The sequence below is a fragment of the Anguilla anguilla genome, chromosome 3, assembly GCF_013347855.1.
Source record: "Anguilla anguilla isolate fAngAng1 chromosome 3, fAngAng1.pri, whole genome shotgun sequence".
Lineage (NCBI taxonomy): Eukaryota > Metazoa > Chordata > Actinopteri > Anguilliformes > Anguillidae > Anguilla > Anguilla anguilla.
Genome location: NC_049203.1, coordinates 39,053,735 through 39,069,498, shown reverse-complemented (window position 1 = coordinate 39,069,498; position 15,764 = coordinate 39,053,735). Strand labels below are relative to the sequence as shown.

General features: G+C 46.7%; 1 protein-coding gene across 18 annotated transcripts in view; it reads left to right on the top strand.

Moving 5' to 3' along the window:
• Positions 1-15,323, top strand: part of LOC118223477 (abl interactor 2-like) — a 32,091-nt gene extending 16,768 nt beyond the window's left edge. For 2 of the 18 annotated variants that reach the window (XM_035410067.1, XM_035410065.1), the window contains 7 exons: positions 621-767; positions 3,029-3,153; positions 8,094-8,339; positions 9,958-10,119; positions 11,806-11,892; positions 12,220-12,393; positions 12,494-15,323. In XM_035410067.1, the coding sequence (XP_035265958.1) occupies positions 621-767; positions 3,029-3,153; positions 8,094-8,339; positions 9,958-10,119; positions 11,806-11,892; positions 12,220-12,393; positions 12,494-12,669 (1,117 nt within the window). In that variant the 3' untranslated portion in view covers positions 12,670-15,323. The remainder of the gene's footprint in view (positions 1-620; positions 768-3,028; positions 3,154-8,093; positions 8,340-9,957; positions 10,120-11,805; positions 11,893-12,219; positions 12,394-12,493) is intronic. The other 16 variants (XM_035410071.1, XM_035410069.1, XM_035410076.1 and 13 more) reach the window with 11 other exon arrangements.
• The last annotated feature ends 441 nt before the right edge of the window (positions 15,324-15,764 follow it).

Sequence of the window (15,764 nt, the reverse complement as noted above, 5' to 3'; positions counted from 1 at the left end):
GTTCATTTGTAATGAACAGTATTAACTTTTAGACAAAATGATATAATTATACATTATACATGAACAATTCCTCAGATTGTTTCCTCAGAAGCATGAATGGTAGTTGCTTACTTTGCATTAAGCTAGTTGTTTCTGAGGTTATGTACAAACATCACCACATAGCACATAACATGACACATGAATGACTTGCAGGAGAAATATCGAACGACAAAATCGGAATGGTAAAATTAAATAATTGATTAAACTTCTATTGATTATTAGTTTGATAATCAAAATTTATGTAAATGTAACAATATAACTTGTATATATCACTCGGCACTCATTTCAGTAAGGGCGGGGGGTGGGACGGGGGCTTTGCCTGCATTTTCAGCCATCAGGTTCCGTCATCCCAGTCCACAGACGGATGCAGAGACCGAGGCTCCAGGTGTTTTTTAAAGCTAACGAGAGACCTCGACGATGCCACCTGCTTCTTCATTTATGTTGTTTTTTGGGTATTAGAATAGTAGCCGTGTTTCCTTCCACATTCTGTTTATTTTCATTTTAGTCGTTCATCACGTGAATGTTTTAAAAATGCTGTCGTACCTCATCCCCCCCCACCCCCCGCTCCCCACTCCCCACAGGAGGCACTCACCCTATAGGACCCTCGAGCCAGTGCGCCCCCCGGTGGTCCCTAACGACTATGTCCCCAGCCCCACGCGCAGCGCCGGGCCCGCACAGCAGAGCCCCGCGCGCGCTGCGTCGGTTAACCAGAGGAACCGCACGTACAGGTACCCGCACGCTAGCCCGCGGCGCGGCTCGGCTCGGCTCTCTCCCGCCCCAGCGAAGCCGCGCCGCGCCTCTCCCGACACACCTCCGCCCCCGGCCGCACACCCCCCCACGGGATCCATCGACAAACCCAACAGCCATCGCTGCTCTGTCACATAAGTCACGAAGCGAACCGGCCGCCAGATTAACATCCTAACGCACCTCTGCGTTCCTCACACTAACGCACTCACCGACCGCCTCCCCCAACCCCCCCCCCCCCCGTGGTGGGAAATAATTTCATCTGCCGCAAGAAGAAACGAAAGAAAGCGAGGCGAGGCGAGTTTGCGCAGAGGCGGTGGGCCCGCGGCTGCGAAGGCCCGCAGCGAAGACTCCTGGGGCCGCTTTTACATGTTTCGCTTTTATGAAACGGTTTCAGATCTCCTCTGAAAGCCAGGAAACACTGCAGTTTGCGTTTACACGGGCGTTTACTGGAGCTTCTCCTGCGCGGCTTACATGAACGCGCGGCGAACAGGACGCGAAGAAGCGCTTGATTCACAGACCTGTCTGAGGCAGCTGCAGAGAGACTCCCAGTGAAATAAGTTGTTCCACCCATCGGTAGTGCTCACCACTTCTTCCCTGTACCCGGAGGAGAAAAGCACAGATCAGAGTTTTCGGGAGAACTGCGTATCCATCTGTGAATACCTGCAGTGTGTGCGTGGAGCATCGCACCTGCCCTGAATATCCCCCTTTAATGTGGAGCTTAGATGGGGAGAAGCGTGCGGTTGCCAGTTTACACACACCGAGCACGTGGAGGAATATCGCACAGCAGCCTGCTCAAAGCGTGGAACAGACAAGACCTGAGTACGGAGCACGGAGAAGAGTCTCCAAGAGAACAAATCCATTGGGGACCCCTGCTCTCACCGACAATGCAGCACACACAACGTATAAAATGAGTTTTCACATAGCTGTTTTCCCATTCCTCCTTTGCTCTGCTATTTGTTGACGGTCGAAGGGGGCCGCAGTAAGTCGACCGTACGGTCCCCCCCCCCTTCACTGTGTGACATCATTGTTTCCACCCTCATCCCACCTCATCCCTCTGTCCCATGACTCTGTGGTTTTTTGTCTCTCGCCTGGCTTTTTTTCTGGGTGCCACTTGGCATTGCCTCTCTGGGCCGTATTTCAGAGGCCCCCGTGCCTCCCCGCCCCTCCCTCTCTGCTGAGTAACGACCTCCGTTCTTGCAGCCTTCACTAATAAATTCCTTCTCTCTCACTTTTCTCTCGCGCTCTTTTTGGCGTCTTGCGCTCTAGGTGGGGTTTCTGACAGCGTGACCGGTGCGGTAGCGTCAGCGCTAAAGATGAGCGTAATGAACCGTGCGCTCAAGGTTGTTATTGGCATGCTCAGTGCGTTCTCCTGCGAGGATCTGTCTACTCCGCAGATCTCCATAAGCCCCGTGAACTGAGTTCACGTCTGTGCGGCCCCGTTATAAATATGCACCAATTACTCCTAACCTCTGCACTGCTGCAGAAATGGCTGTTTGATTTCTTCAGATTTTGATTTCTTCGGATGGAGCTGCCTATAATGTACATTCGCTAGCGTTACTGATGCTGCTCTTATGCTTGTTTTCCTTTGTTTACTGTGCTGTGCGTTACCCGCTCTGAGATTTAGCCACAGCACCAGTTTAAGTCACTCTGCGAAAGGATGGTTCAAGAAATTGAGGATCCTGAAGGGAAAGTTTTTTCCATACCTTATTTAAAAATAATAATTCTGGGCTGTCTGAGTCGTACAATTGGCAGTGTTCACGGGTGGGAAGCCGGTGAGGGTATGAGTCCTGATCGTTGCATTAGTGACTCCTACTGGTTGGTCTGTTAGTGGGGAGGGGATCTGGGGGAGATAGCGTGAACCTCTGCATGCGTTACGCTCTCCCAGTGAAACTCCTCTCTGTCAGGTGAAAAAGAATGTATCTGAGGACGCTCCCCAGACCAACAGACCAGGACCGTGACTCACACGGGGAATTGGTATAATGACTAAATTGGGGAAAATGGGAGCAAAATGGAAAAAAATAATAATAATAATAATTCTGTCACATGCTGTAGTGTCCCAGCCAATCTGAGCTACTTCCAGGAAGGGCAGTTCATTTTGACATTTGTTGGTGGTGGTGTGCGTTGTGGTACAGGGAATATGGAGTGTCAGAATAACACCTTTACGGTACAGGCAGTGTAGTGAGGTTGCATGCTACGCAGCCTGGACCGCGCGATGTGTCATGGCTGCCATTGCCCCTTCCAGCAGCGGGAGCAGCGGCGGCAGCAGCCACCCCAGCAGCCGCAGCAGCAGCCGCGAGAACAGCGGGAGCGGGAGCATCGGCGTGCCCATCGCCGTGCCGACGCCCTCCCCGCCCAGCTCCTTCCCAGGTAAGGGTCCCCCCTCCCCCCGGGCCTCTTCCACCGTTGCCACGGCGCCTCTGTGACTGTGCTGGCGGGATTGAATTTGTGATTCTGCACCTGCTGTGCAGCTCTTCTGTTGGATGCAGAATGGTAGGCAAAGTGAGCATGCTCTAAACCAGGCTGGACCTCTCAACCTGTATGATGTCATAAAGCAGGTTAAGCCTGGCTGCCTGTGTGATGTCAAACCCGGTCATACATTGCTACTATGATGTTGTAAAACATGCCATGTCTAGCAACCTGTGTGATGCCTACTTGGATACCTATTTTATGTTCTGCAACTGGCTTGCCCAGCAACATGCTTATTACTGGTTTAACTTTTAAGGTGATGTGTGTCTTTTAATTTGTTTACTACTGTACGTTCACCCTGGGAAAAATTAAGTTATTTTATTAAGTATGTATATCTGAAGAGGTTATTTAGTCCCACGCCTTCAAGATCAACTAATTTTTCCCACTTTAAGACATCATTGCTTACGCACAGGTCCCATTGGCTATACTGAAGGCCTGCTTGGCCAGTACTGGTCAGAGAACCTTGTCATTGTAACAGTGGGAAAGTATTCTATAGTGATAGAACCTTGAGTTTTAACACTATTAAACGGTATGTTGTGTGACCAGGTTGATTAAAACTTTCACCATAAAAAAACGCAATGAATCCAATTAAACCCACTCTGAATGAAGGCCAGTAAAGCGGTCAAATAAATAGCTAAAATTGCCAAAGAACGCCCAAATGTGTGTGTCAAAATTATCACAAAATCTAGTGATTGGTGTATGTCACCAGATAGTCTGTGTTTTTTCATAAACTGGCACCGTTGAAGAAAGTTTGATAGACCACCACTGTTTTTTAGCTTTTTCATCTTGATCCAAAGATTTCCTATGCTGCATTGGAATAAGCACTGTGGTTGATAGGTGTTATGACAGGGTGGAAAAGCACGAGATGCACAGCTTGATCGGATGGATAGTTTTCTGAAATTAAGTTAACCAACACATCACAAGTCAACCTATAGGGATTGGCTTCCTCCCTTTGATATTGGTGAGATGTTTATGCTAAACGTGTGACATCATCTCCTAGCTCTCAGCCCATGAATATGAATACATCCCCTCCAGTCACCCTTACTAAGAGAGTCACGATTACATTGGTAGTGTTCCAACGGGTTGCCAGGTGACCTATTGCTGTCAGTCAAAAGAGATGATGAGAAAAACAAAGTGGGATATTGTGCCTTCAGGGATGTCGCCGTGTGCTCTTATGTGGTCCAAGAAGTAAGCTCCGGTAGTGTGCAGCACCAGTAGAGGGCACAAAAGATCTGAACACCTTTACCACTTATTTATGAGTAATGTCACAGAGCATTCATAATGATGGTCCACGGAGACCGTCTCCAATCATGGGGCATGCTCTCCGGGGATTTTGCAAAGGGGAAGTCCAGATATTGTGCTGTACCAGTGGTACAGACCAGTAGTACAGTCTCTGTATTAGCCTGTGAGCGTGAGGCTTTAGGTACTGCCATTGTAAGCTGTGTGGTTGCTGTTTGCAGTAGGTAATTCCTGGTAAACATTCTAATTGGCCGAATTTAAAAGAATTAATGGCTGCATTGGCTGGCCAAGCAGTCGAATTTCAGTTGGTCAGGATGACAAATTGCTATGAAATTACTTGGTGTGTTTTCTTGTCTTAGAGAACCGAGAGCCCTCAAATTCTCCTCTGTTGTAAAGCAAGCGGGTCATGCTCATGCTGCACAGTCAGTCTCCTGCTCGATCCGTACCATGCAGGTGCAACACTGTTACACTTTACAACTATACCCCTCAATCACACAGCAAGCTATTCAGTAGATTACATTATATTACATTACATTACAGGCATTTGGCAGACACTCTTATCCAGAGCGACGTACAACAAAGTGTATAACCATAACCAGGAACAAGTATGACGAAACCCCTAGAGAGAAGTACCGGTCCAAGTACAGGGAACAACCGCATAGTTCAACTTGGACCCTGGTGGTTAAACTGATTAACACTAACAACGAGAACGGCAACAACGCAATCTATGGAAAAATAAAAATAAATAAAAATACAAGTAGTCGTTAAGACTGGCACATCAACTAAGTCACCTATTAAACAGCTGCCTAGTTACAACCCTAAGTTTAGTCATTTACAGGGGGGGAAGGGAGGGATGGGGAGAGGTGCAGCCTGAAGAGGTGGGTCTTCAGTCGTCGTTTGAAATGGGTCACAGTCTCAGCTGTTCTGACCTCCACAGGGAGGTCATTCCACCATCGTGGGGCCAGAACAGACAGGAGACGTGTTCTGGAAGTGCAGGTGCGAAGAGGGGGAGGTGCTAGGCGTCCTGAGGTAGCAGAACGGAGGGATCTGGCTGGCATGTAGCGTTTGAATATCTTGTGAAGGTATGCTGGGGCTGATCCCTTGACTGCCTGGTATGCTAGAACCAATGTTTTGAATTTGATGCGAGCTATAACAGGCAGCCAGTGGAGGGTAGTGAGCAGGGGAGTTACGTGGGAGTGTCTGGGGAGGTTGAAGACCAGACGAGCCGCAGCATTCTGAATGAGCTGCAGGGGTCTGGTGGCAGATGCCGGTAGTGCAGCCAGAAGAGAGTTGCAGTAGTCCAGGCGGGATAGAACCATTGCTTGGACCAGGAGCTGGGTTGAGTAGGTGGTGAGAAAGGGGCGGATTCTGCGGATGTTGTATAGGAAAAATCTGCATGCCCGGGTTACTGCTGCAATGTTCTTGGAGAGGGACAGCCTGTTGTCCATCATCACTCCGAGATTCTTGGCGCAGGGTGATAATGTCACTACGGTGTCCCCTAAGGAAATGGAAAAGTCGAGGAGGGGAGAGGATAGAGCAGGAATAAAGATTAGCTCCGTCTTTCCCGGGTTGAGCTTCAGGTGGTGATTGTCCATCCAGCTCTGTATGTCCCTCAGGCAAGCGGAGATGCGGGCAGGGACCTGTGTGTCCGATGGGGAGAAGGAGAGAAAGAGTTGCGTGTCGTCGGCATAGGAATGATAGGACAAGCCATGGGCAGATATTACAGGGCCAAGGGATCTGATGTACATGGAGAAGAGAAGGGGACCAAGGACTGAGCCCTGGGGAACTCCGGTGGTGAGGGGACGGGGTGGTGATACCTTACCCGCCCAGGCAACCTGGAAGGAGCGGTCAGAGAGGTAGGACTCAATCCAGTCAAGGACTGTGCCGCGGATCCCTGTTGCTGCCAGGGAGGACAGGAGGGTAGAGTGGTCCACAGTGTCAAATGCAGCGGAGAGGTCTAGAAGAATCAGGACAGAGGAGAGGGAGGCTGCTCGTGCGGCATGGAGTGACTCACTGACCGAGAGGAGTGCAGTCTCAGTCGAGTGGCCAGGCCTGAAGCCAGACTGGTGGGGATCAAGCAGGTTGTTCTCAGAGAAGAAAGCAGAGAGCTGGTTAGATGCAGCACGTTTGAGTGTTTTGGATAGGAAAGGGAGGAGAGATACCGGGCGGTAGTTCTGAATGACTGAAGGATCTAGTGTGGGTTTCTTCAGCAGCGGGGTGATGTGGGCCTTCTTGAAGGATGAGGGGAAACATCCAGAAGATAGGGATGAGTTCACGAGGGAGGTGGATGGTCGCTCCGGTTAATTATTATTTGTTGCCATCTCGCTAGCTAGCTGATGATATGTCTATCTCTCTCACTAGCTAGCTAGCAATCTCTCTATTTATCGCCCTCACTAGCTTGATAGATCAGTCAGTCACATTTCCACCAACACTTGTTGAGTTTTATACACCGCTAGAGAGCTGGCTATAGCTAGCTAGAAATCTCTCTCACTAGCTAGCTAGCTAGCGATCTCTCCATCTTTCTTACTAGCCTAGGACCAATATATGAAATGGTCCTATTCTCTAGCTAACAATCGTGTCGTAAAATGTAATATTATTTAACTATGTGTGGTACAGATCAGGCAACATAAATTTGCGTGCACATATGCATTACATATTGGGCAGCGGGTACAGATAACGGGTAACGACAGGGCCTACCTGACCCAGCACTGAATTAAGTCCTGTTTTCCTGCAGGCTTGTAAGATTGAGGATGGTGAAGCATTTCTACTGCGTAGCAACGTCCAAACTAGCTTCTGTGATATTGGCTAACTAAACTGGTATTAATTTCCTTTTGAATAGGTGGTGTTTTACATAAAAATAGAGGACAGTGTTGCTACTGAAGGATGCTCAGTTCATAGCAGCTACAGTATTAGCTTCACTTACCCCAAGTTATATTTTTAGAATGCCAAAAGGTGTACCCCCAGTCTAGCTTGATAATTGCCTCTCTGCGCTACTCTGAATTGCTGACAGTTTAAATTTGCTAATGAACTACATCATTCAACCGGTTACAGAAGTTTGTCGCTTGCAGTTGACAATGATAGAAAGCCAATTTTCCTGCTGAATTACAAAGTCTGACCCTCACAAGAGCAGCAGAAGTAGGTGTTGGCCTGAAGTCCTGCCCTAGTTGTTGGGGCACTTGGGAGATTGCCAGCTGTGTTTATCAGTGCTATGCATGCCTTCCACAGACATTGTAGTCCTGTGAAATGTCCTTAAATAGCTGAAGCAGAACTTTCCTTTATTGTAGGGTCAAAGCTATTGTACACTCACTCCACACAGGGAGAGACGCCCTACATCCAGGCGGTTAGTGACCTTCTGGAATAGTTCATAATGACCCTGTATAGGACAGCAGGGCCTGGCTACAATGGTGCAGAATCCAAGCTTGATAAAGCCACAATTCCTGAGTCTTCTTGTTACCAGAAGTGAATTACTTCTGTCTTAAGAACAGCTACCTAATTGATCCCCGCTGACACCCTCCCCTGGCAAAATATCAAGCCAATTTTTCCTTCCTTTAGTTCCCTCTTTCTCTCTTCCCTCCTGCCTTCTTTTTCTGCACTCTCCTCAGCCTCTGCCACTGGGGTGGCAGGTACCCCTCCGGCCCAACCCAACCATGCTCCACCCCTCTCCTCTGCTTCCTCTACTTCCACCACCACCTCTGCCCCACCCAAAGCCCCTCCTCCAGCCCCAGACCCTTCACAAGCCCTTCCCACTGAGGCCCAGCAGGCTCCTGCCAACCCCCCCCTTTCCACTCTGCCCCCCTCACCCTCCGCTGCCGCCACCTCCTCTACCGCTACTGCCACCCCCGCGCCAGGTGAGTCCAAGCCCTCCTTGCTGCCCCCGGAGCCTCATTGTCATGCCCTGTCCGGATACACGGACAGAAGCGTGTGCGAGTTCTGGACTGCTAACATGTCTGCTGTGGTCTGGTCTGGCTGAACCTTTATTCCATGCTGTGTTCCATCTTCCTTTTCTCCATTGTTCCTCGTATGACCCCAGTAATCACCTCTGTTCCTGTGGTGTCGTTTTTATTTATTTTTTTCACTTTCTAGCATTATGGCAGTTCCATGCCAACAGATTCCATGATGCATTGGGTCCAAGGGAAGCAGGTTGCAGAGACCTATTACCAGTAATCTGTTCAGAAGCAAATAAATGCATTCGCTGGTCTGTGTTGCTTTACAACGCACTTTTGTGGTTGCCAAAGCAGCATACCCAGTGTTTACTGAATTCTCCAATTTTCATTTCTGTCCAGATTGTCTCCATGAAACAGTTTTTGTTGGGTATTCTGAAATGTAATTAATTCAGTAAAGCTTTAACGTGGCATAGTCCTCAAACTCTTTTCAAAATATTGTTTCTTTTCTGTGCTGTGAACTTTCCTGACTGGTAAACGGACGTCTGTTTCCCTTGGGATCTGATACGGTGTGTAATGTCCTCACGTCCGCTCTGTTCTGGCCACTGGTTTTCATCTTGTCGGTATACGCTTGCAACCTGTGAGGCTGAATTTACAGAGACTAAATTAAATGGGTCATGTTAATTTCCTTGTGATTGGATTTCATCATATCTATGGAGCTAGGAGCCATTGACTGTTGTGACTGTGTTCTGGGTACTGTTTGTATGTGTAACTGAGGGAAGAGAGGCAGGATCTGATGCGGCCATCTGTGCATTGTTTGTGCTGCCTGTAGAGATCATCTGCTTGCTTGGTTCATTCTAGTTCTCAGGTCCAGTTCATGTGTTTGTGCTGAATTCTCAATAACACATTTTCCCACTGCCTTGCATGCAAACATTGCACTTACTGTGGTGGATTGACTGGGTGGGTTGATGTTGACGGGGATTAGGCTAGCTGGCAGTATTGTAAAGGGATAATAGGAAATTCACCTGCGCTAAAAGGTTTCACAGAATACTTTTTATGCTGTACTATGCCTTTCAGTTCAAATGGATGCTATACAGGTTAAGACTCTGTAAAGAGTGTGAGAGCAAGTTCTTATATGTTCAAAATTCATATTCCTCATTTGGTATTAAAAGTTTTGAGCTGGACCTGGCTTATACATTTACAAAATACAGTAATCTAGCCCTTGAAGAGATTAGCCGCAATGTGGTTTTCTGGTAAAGTTTGCACTCTAGAACAACATTCTCTAGATCAGGGCTATCCAGCCCTGTTCCTGGAGCTCTACCATCATGTAGGATTTCATTTAAACTGTACTAAACTGATTCTACTACTAATCTCTAGCTGTTGAAATGAGGTATGAAAACCTACAGGATGGCAGAGTTCCAATAACATGGTTGGGTCCTGCTCTAGATTTAATATTTGTTAAGAAGCACCAGCACACAGTTTGGTTCACTGGAACACATGAGCCTTTTCAGAAGGCGTTCTGTTTCTGGCCATGACCTGTCTAACCGTTCTTTCACTGGTACGCCCTGGTGGTTCTGCGTTTCAGGCACAACCCCTCAGTTCTACAGCATGAACCGGCCCGTCTCCCGGAGCAACCCGCCAACAGTTGGGGGGTCCCTTCCTTACCGCCGCCCCCCCTCTGTCACGGGCCAGCCCAACTTTCCACAGAATCAGCTCAATGGAGGACCTTACTACAACCAGAGCCAAGGTATGGCCATAGTTTACATGCAGAGCACAGTACAGTGCCTATTATTCCTACAGAGAGCCTCGCTGCATGTTTAACATGATCTTTGAGTTAAAGCTTGTACTTGAAAGCAAACTTTTATATCTACCAGAAGTAGGGCTTTTCTCCATTACTTGGCAGACCCACATATCCTGAGCAATGTATCGTAATGGAGTAGAGAACATCAGTGTTAAACTCTTTGGAATGCAAAAGTGTGTTATCGCCAACAAGGCACAGAGGCCCATTTATTATCGATTATTATAATGAAATCTCTCTCTGAGATTACCCCTCTATGCCTTCAGACCCTCATTTTGATATTTGGGAGATGCATCACCCACTTTGAGTAGTCACTCCTGTCTAAGGTGATGTCAATGCTGAAATACAGTAATCCCACATCAAGGGGAAATCCAGCCATTACTTGGATAGAAATGGCATCCCAGAAGACACAGTAGGCATGCCACAACTCTCTATGATCCATGGACAACCAAGCCTCCCAAACAGGCGCTGGCAATACCGCTCCTTTACTGTGTGCTGGTCTGAGAAGGTATGATTAGATGCAGCATAATGGCCTTCCTCCAGCAGACAGAGAAATAATGATAAGGGGACTCTTCAATGGCTCTGCTTTTAGTGTGATCCCAGCCTAAGGTTGTCTCATTGGTCCAGTCCTCCATGTCTGCCCAACAGACACATCTACTACTTGCTTGCTGGTTACACAGTCAACTGGCCAGATCGACAAGAAACTAATTTGACCGCATAGAAACACATTATCATCACAGTGCGATATTCCCAGTGTAGCTTCATTTCGTATCCCCTACTAAACTATATTGAATATTATACTAATATTCAATGTATTGCTGAGCCCTAGATGCACCCATTTCAGAGCTGGACGCATGCTAGACTGCTCCGTTGTCAGCTGAGAAGCTGGTGGGATATGCTTACATCTAGTAATGGGAAATGAGCACCACATCAATAGTTGTAAGTGTCATGAAGCTAAAAATGGGTGGAGCTACCATAAGCCATCTTTGACTCAGTGATTTGAATTGGTCATCTTTTGCTGTGGAGTGCAAAATCTTGCTTGGTTCAAGCAAATAAGAAAATGAGTTGGAGCTCCGCCCATTATGAAGTTTATGAAATGTCCCTCTCCTGTCAATACTGCAACTGCAATTTGGCATGCCACAGTTGGTGAACAGAAGAAAAGATGGTTATTTATTTGCTATTCTTGATTCCAGACACTCAATCTCTGATAGTTCATCGGGAAAACTTAATTAACTTTTCTGCCAAAGGCTTCCTGCAATCTGATTTGTGACAGCAGATTTCTCATAATGGACATAGGATGGTTGTACCATAAAGTGTAGGTAGCTGTCCAATCTGACACTGCGTTGAATGTATGGGAAATGTAGTTTGAAGGGGTGGGTTATGAAAACATTGCAAACCCTCTCACACTCCCTCTGCCCTCACTAACTGGGGTCACTGTGAATTTACGCTTTCTGCTCTCACACGGTGTTCGTCTGCCCACTGAACTAACTGGGTTCTCTCTCTTCTCTCTTTACCTTCATTTCTCTTCCTCGCCTACATTGTCTCACCCACTTTCCTACTTTTGTCTCCTTGTCGGCTGTCCTCCCTATTCCCTCCTCCTCTCCCCCTCCCCTCTCCTGGTTTGACCGTGATCAGCCTCGCTCGTTCCCCCTCCCCCCTCCGTCCTGCAGGCCACGCCCCAGCTCCCTCTGACGGGCTTTGTGGCTCGGGTTCAGGAGACCAGTAAGTGGCTTTCAGCTTCACCCCTTCACCTCTATTTCACAGGCGCACTGCGAAGGGTCTGCTACGAGAGGCACACTTTTAACTGCTTCACGCACTGTTTGCACTTCACCTGCCCTGTGAGAGAGCAGAGTCCAGAGATAGCTGTCGGTGTTCTTAGAAAGCTAAAAACGAGAACAGACAGGTTTTTTTTAAAGCTCTGGTATGTAGAGAATGGAGCTAGGCGGTCGAATGCAAGCAAGGGTCGGTCACTTGTGTGGGCCAGGACTGTGGTTTGTCATTTCCGTAGTTTGTAGATGCGTTCCGAATGCTCCCTGCTCCCCTCCCCAGTTTCGGACGCCTCCCCTCCGCCGCCCCCCGCAGAGGAGGCGGTGTTTGAGGAGCCGCACCCGCCTCCGCCCCCTCCGGAGGAGTACGAGGACGAGGAGTCAGCGGTGGTGGAGTACAGCGACCCTTACGCCGAGGAGGACCCCCCCTGGGCGCCCCGCACGTACCTCGAGAAAGGTAAGCTCCTCCGGCGTTTCTCCTCTTGTCGTCCTTCCGTTCTCGCTCCTCCTCTTCCTCCTCCTCCTCCCTGACCCCTCGCTTTCCTGCCCGTCCTCAGTGGTGGCCATCTACGACTACGCCAGGGACAAGGAGGACGAGCTGTCCTTCCAGGAGGGCGCCATCATCTACGTGATCAAGAAGAACGACGACGGCTGGTACGAAGGCGTGATGAGCGGCACCACGGGGCTGTTTCCGGGCAACTACGTCGAGTCCATCATGCACTACGCCGACTGAGGCCCAGAGGGCGCTCTCACCCTCCCCGCCTTCCACACACCTACCATACATATATATGTGTATGTATGTACGTGTGTGTGTATATAAGTATATATATACACATACATAAGATATAAGATATACATATATTTAAGATTTGTAGAAGTGGACAGTGGTGATTAAAGTTTGGGAAGATTAACAGAGGTGAGCAGAGGATGAGTATCACACCTCAGTGTATGCAGTTACAAATCGTCAGACAATGATAATTATGTTTCATTCAATGAAGTATATAGTTGTAATATGGCAAAGAAACCTTTGTATTTCCTTATGTTGAAACGACAACGGGTTGCAGTGGTGGAAAGAGAGGGTCTTCTCCAGTATGAAGCCTTCTTTAGTGTTTGAGTTCTCTTAAGCAGGAAGACCATGCTTTACTAGCACTCAGATTTGCCTATAGCTGGTGCGTTATAGGATGGTAGATACAAAGTGCGCAAGGTTTATAGAAAATAATAAGGACACTCACTTGGGAGCAGGGATTCGGGTCAGCGTAGAGCTTTGTGGATATGGTCTCGGTGTGAGTCTACTCTAGTGATGAAACACAAGCAACATTGTGGGTAGGCCTACAGAGACTCTACAGAGATGTGGGATATTCTCTTAACAATCTGTTGGATAAAATGCAGTGTAAAGGCCTTAACACATTTGGAATTCTTTACTTGATTGACAGGGAGTCCGCTTCTGTTAGGAAAGAAAAGTGGAGGAAGGTAAGGGGTGGGAGTATTTCCAATTCACCCCTGTTCTCGCCCGCATATCCTCGGAAACAGACTTCACTTTCTCTACAGTTCATTATATATATATTAAAAAAACGTTAATAGCTTATATAGAGCTTATGTACATCTCTAAATGATGTCGTCACAGTCAGCACACAACATTGCAGCATGCAAATGGGAAGCAAACGATGCCATAGTGTGACTATGCTTGTGGTTTTTCGGATTAAACTGAGAGGGGGGAGGGGCCGGGTGGAGCAACACATTCCTCCATGATTTTAATCAGGCTGATTTGTCCTGGATCACAACCTGGTTCGGTCCAGCACAGGCGAGGGACCAGTGCTTAGGCTGATCGGCTGTTTCGTTCAGAGTTACAGATGGTTGGAGCCAATCAGTGCCGCTCGTCTCCAGATGGGTACTGCGGTAGAGTGTTCCCGCCCAGGTAGAGCGGTCATGGGAATTGCATTGAGACTGTGATTCAGGTTGCAATGGCCTTTCCTGACCGATTCGCCAGCCTTCCTTGTCAACCCAGAGGTCGTTTGTCTCCCATCTTTCTGAAGGGATGAGTATTGCTCAGCCTTCACAAATACAGTATGCAGTACTAAATTATGAAGCTCACCTTGTTAGATTTGATGCCTATTTTTGTACATTTTTAAAGGTTTTTCTTTTTCTTTTATTCTTTTGTTTTTTTTTTGTTTCTAAGCTATTGTTGTGGATCTCGCCAAAATGGCCAGTTCATTTTGAGATGTCAAAATGTAGTGCTACATACAGAGCATGCTCAAATAAAACCAATATTCAAATGAATTTTTTTCATTTGTTCACCCGCTGACTTCACATTGATTAAAGTTTTGAAACGGCTTTCTGTTCATCGTCAGTGGCTAGTGGTTGTACTATTAATGCAAAAAGAGAATCCAGTCAGGTTTTCAAGAAGTGAAGGAACGTTGTGTGCCATATTGTAATATTGTGTCATATGTTTGTGATACTTTGACCACAAGTCCTTTTTGTTCTGTTTGTTTTGAGTTTTTGTGTTCTGAGTCAGAAGTGGTTTTGAATCAGTCGTTGGCCGGCTGTAATATTAATGGATACTTGCATTTAAAATATTTATATGTACATATATATTTACAGAGAATATGGGAAATTTACATTATACCTTCCCAATATTGTTTATACGTGAATTTGAGTGGGAAAAATAAAATAAATGTTACATTTAATGTTGCAGAGAACTGTTTTGATACCTAAGATTTGATCACTTTAATAAGAAGACAACTGACAGAGAATTCTATTTCTCCCCGGTGATTCTGGGGAATTTTATGATTTGAAAGGCGTACATTTGCATTTTCACGACTGAAAGCACACTTTTTTTGTAGAAGTGACAGTTTTAAGAAGATTGCTGTGAAATATAAAATATAAATTTGAGTTAATTTAACTTTTAAAAAAATGGGTCTCCCCAAATGGAATACATTAACTTTCCGTGCTGTATCAAATGTTGGCATATTTCAGAAATATACCTGATAAATTTTTACTCAGACTAAAGTGTGTGCGCGTGCACGGGTGTGCATGTGTGCGCATACGTATGCGTACACATTTGCATTTGTATAATTAGATGGAGCTTAGCTGTGTGCTGAGGACGTGGCTATTTCTGTATTTCAAAGATTTTCCTGAGAGTGGGTCTATACTCGTGACTCTTGCATGTTCTTCTTTTGTGGTTTTGCACCTAGTGATCTCTGCAGCAGAGTGGCCCGAGCGCTGTCTCAGCTGGACACCAGGCAGGGCTGCAAGCGCCTACCTCGTCCACACAGATTGTAAATGTGTTACCCTTGCCCTTTGACCCAGGGCTCGAGGGCAAAGGTCAAAGTAATGGGCACAGAAACCAATATTTTGAGATAAGTACAATAAAATGTTATTGGAACTCAATGTGTGTGTGTGATGGATTTTTTTTTATTATTTCTTTTTTTTTATTATTTTGGGTGTGAATATTTTTTTGGAAATTGAGGATGTGCCTGCTGGAAATTCACAATGCCTGCACTTCACTGTACTTCATTGCATATCACTGTTCCCTGATAAAGACGTTTGGTGGATATTTTGTGTAATTGCGATTGTTTTAGGTACGCCCAACTTTAGCCTTTACCCTTTTAGATTAGTATTCTACGGTCAGCAATGTGAGGATTAAGTAAAATCTGTTTAATTTCCAGCTTTAACGGCCAACACCCTCGTTTAATGTCCGGCATCTGAATACCAAACAAAAGTGCATCAACAGTTAAAACACCTCACTTATCCAACATGGTGTTAAATATATTTATTTAATTTCATTTGTCATTATTATCAAAGATAACAGTTATATCCCCAAATTCATTG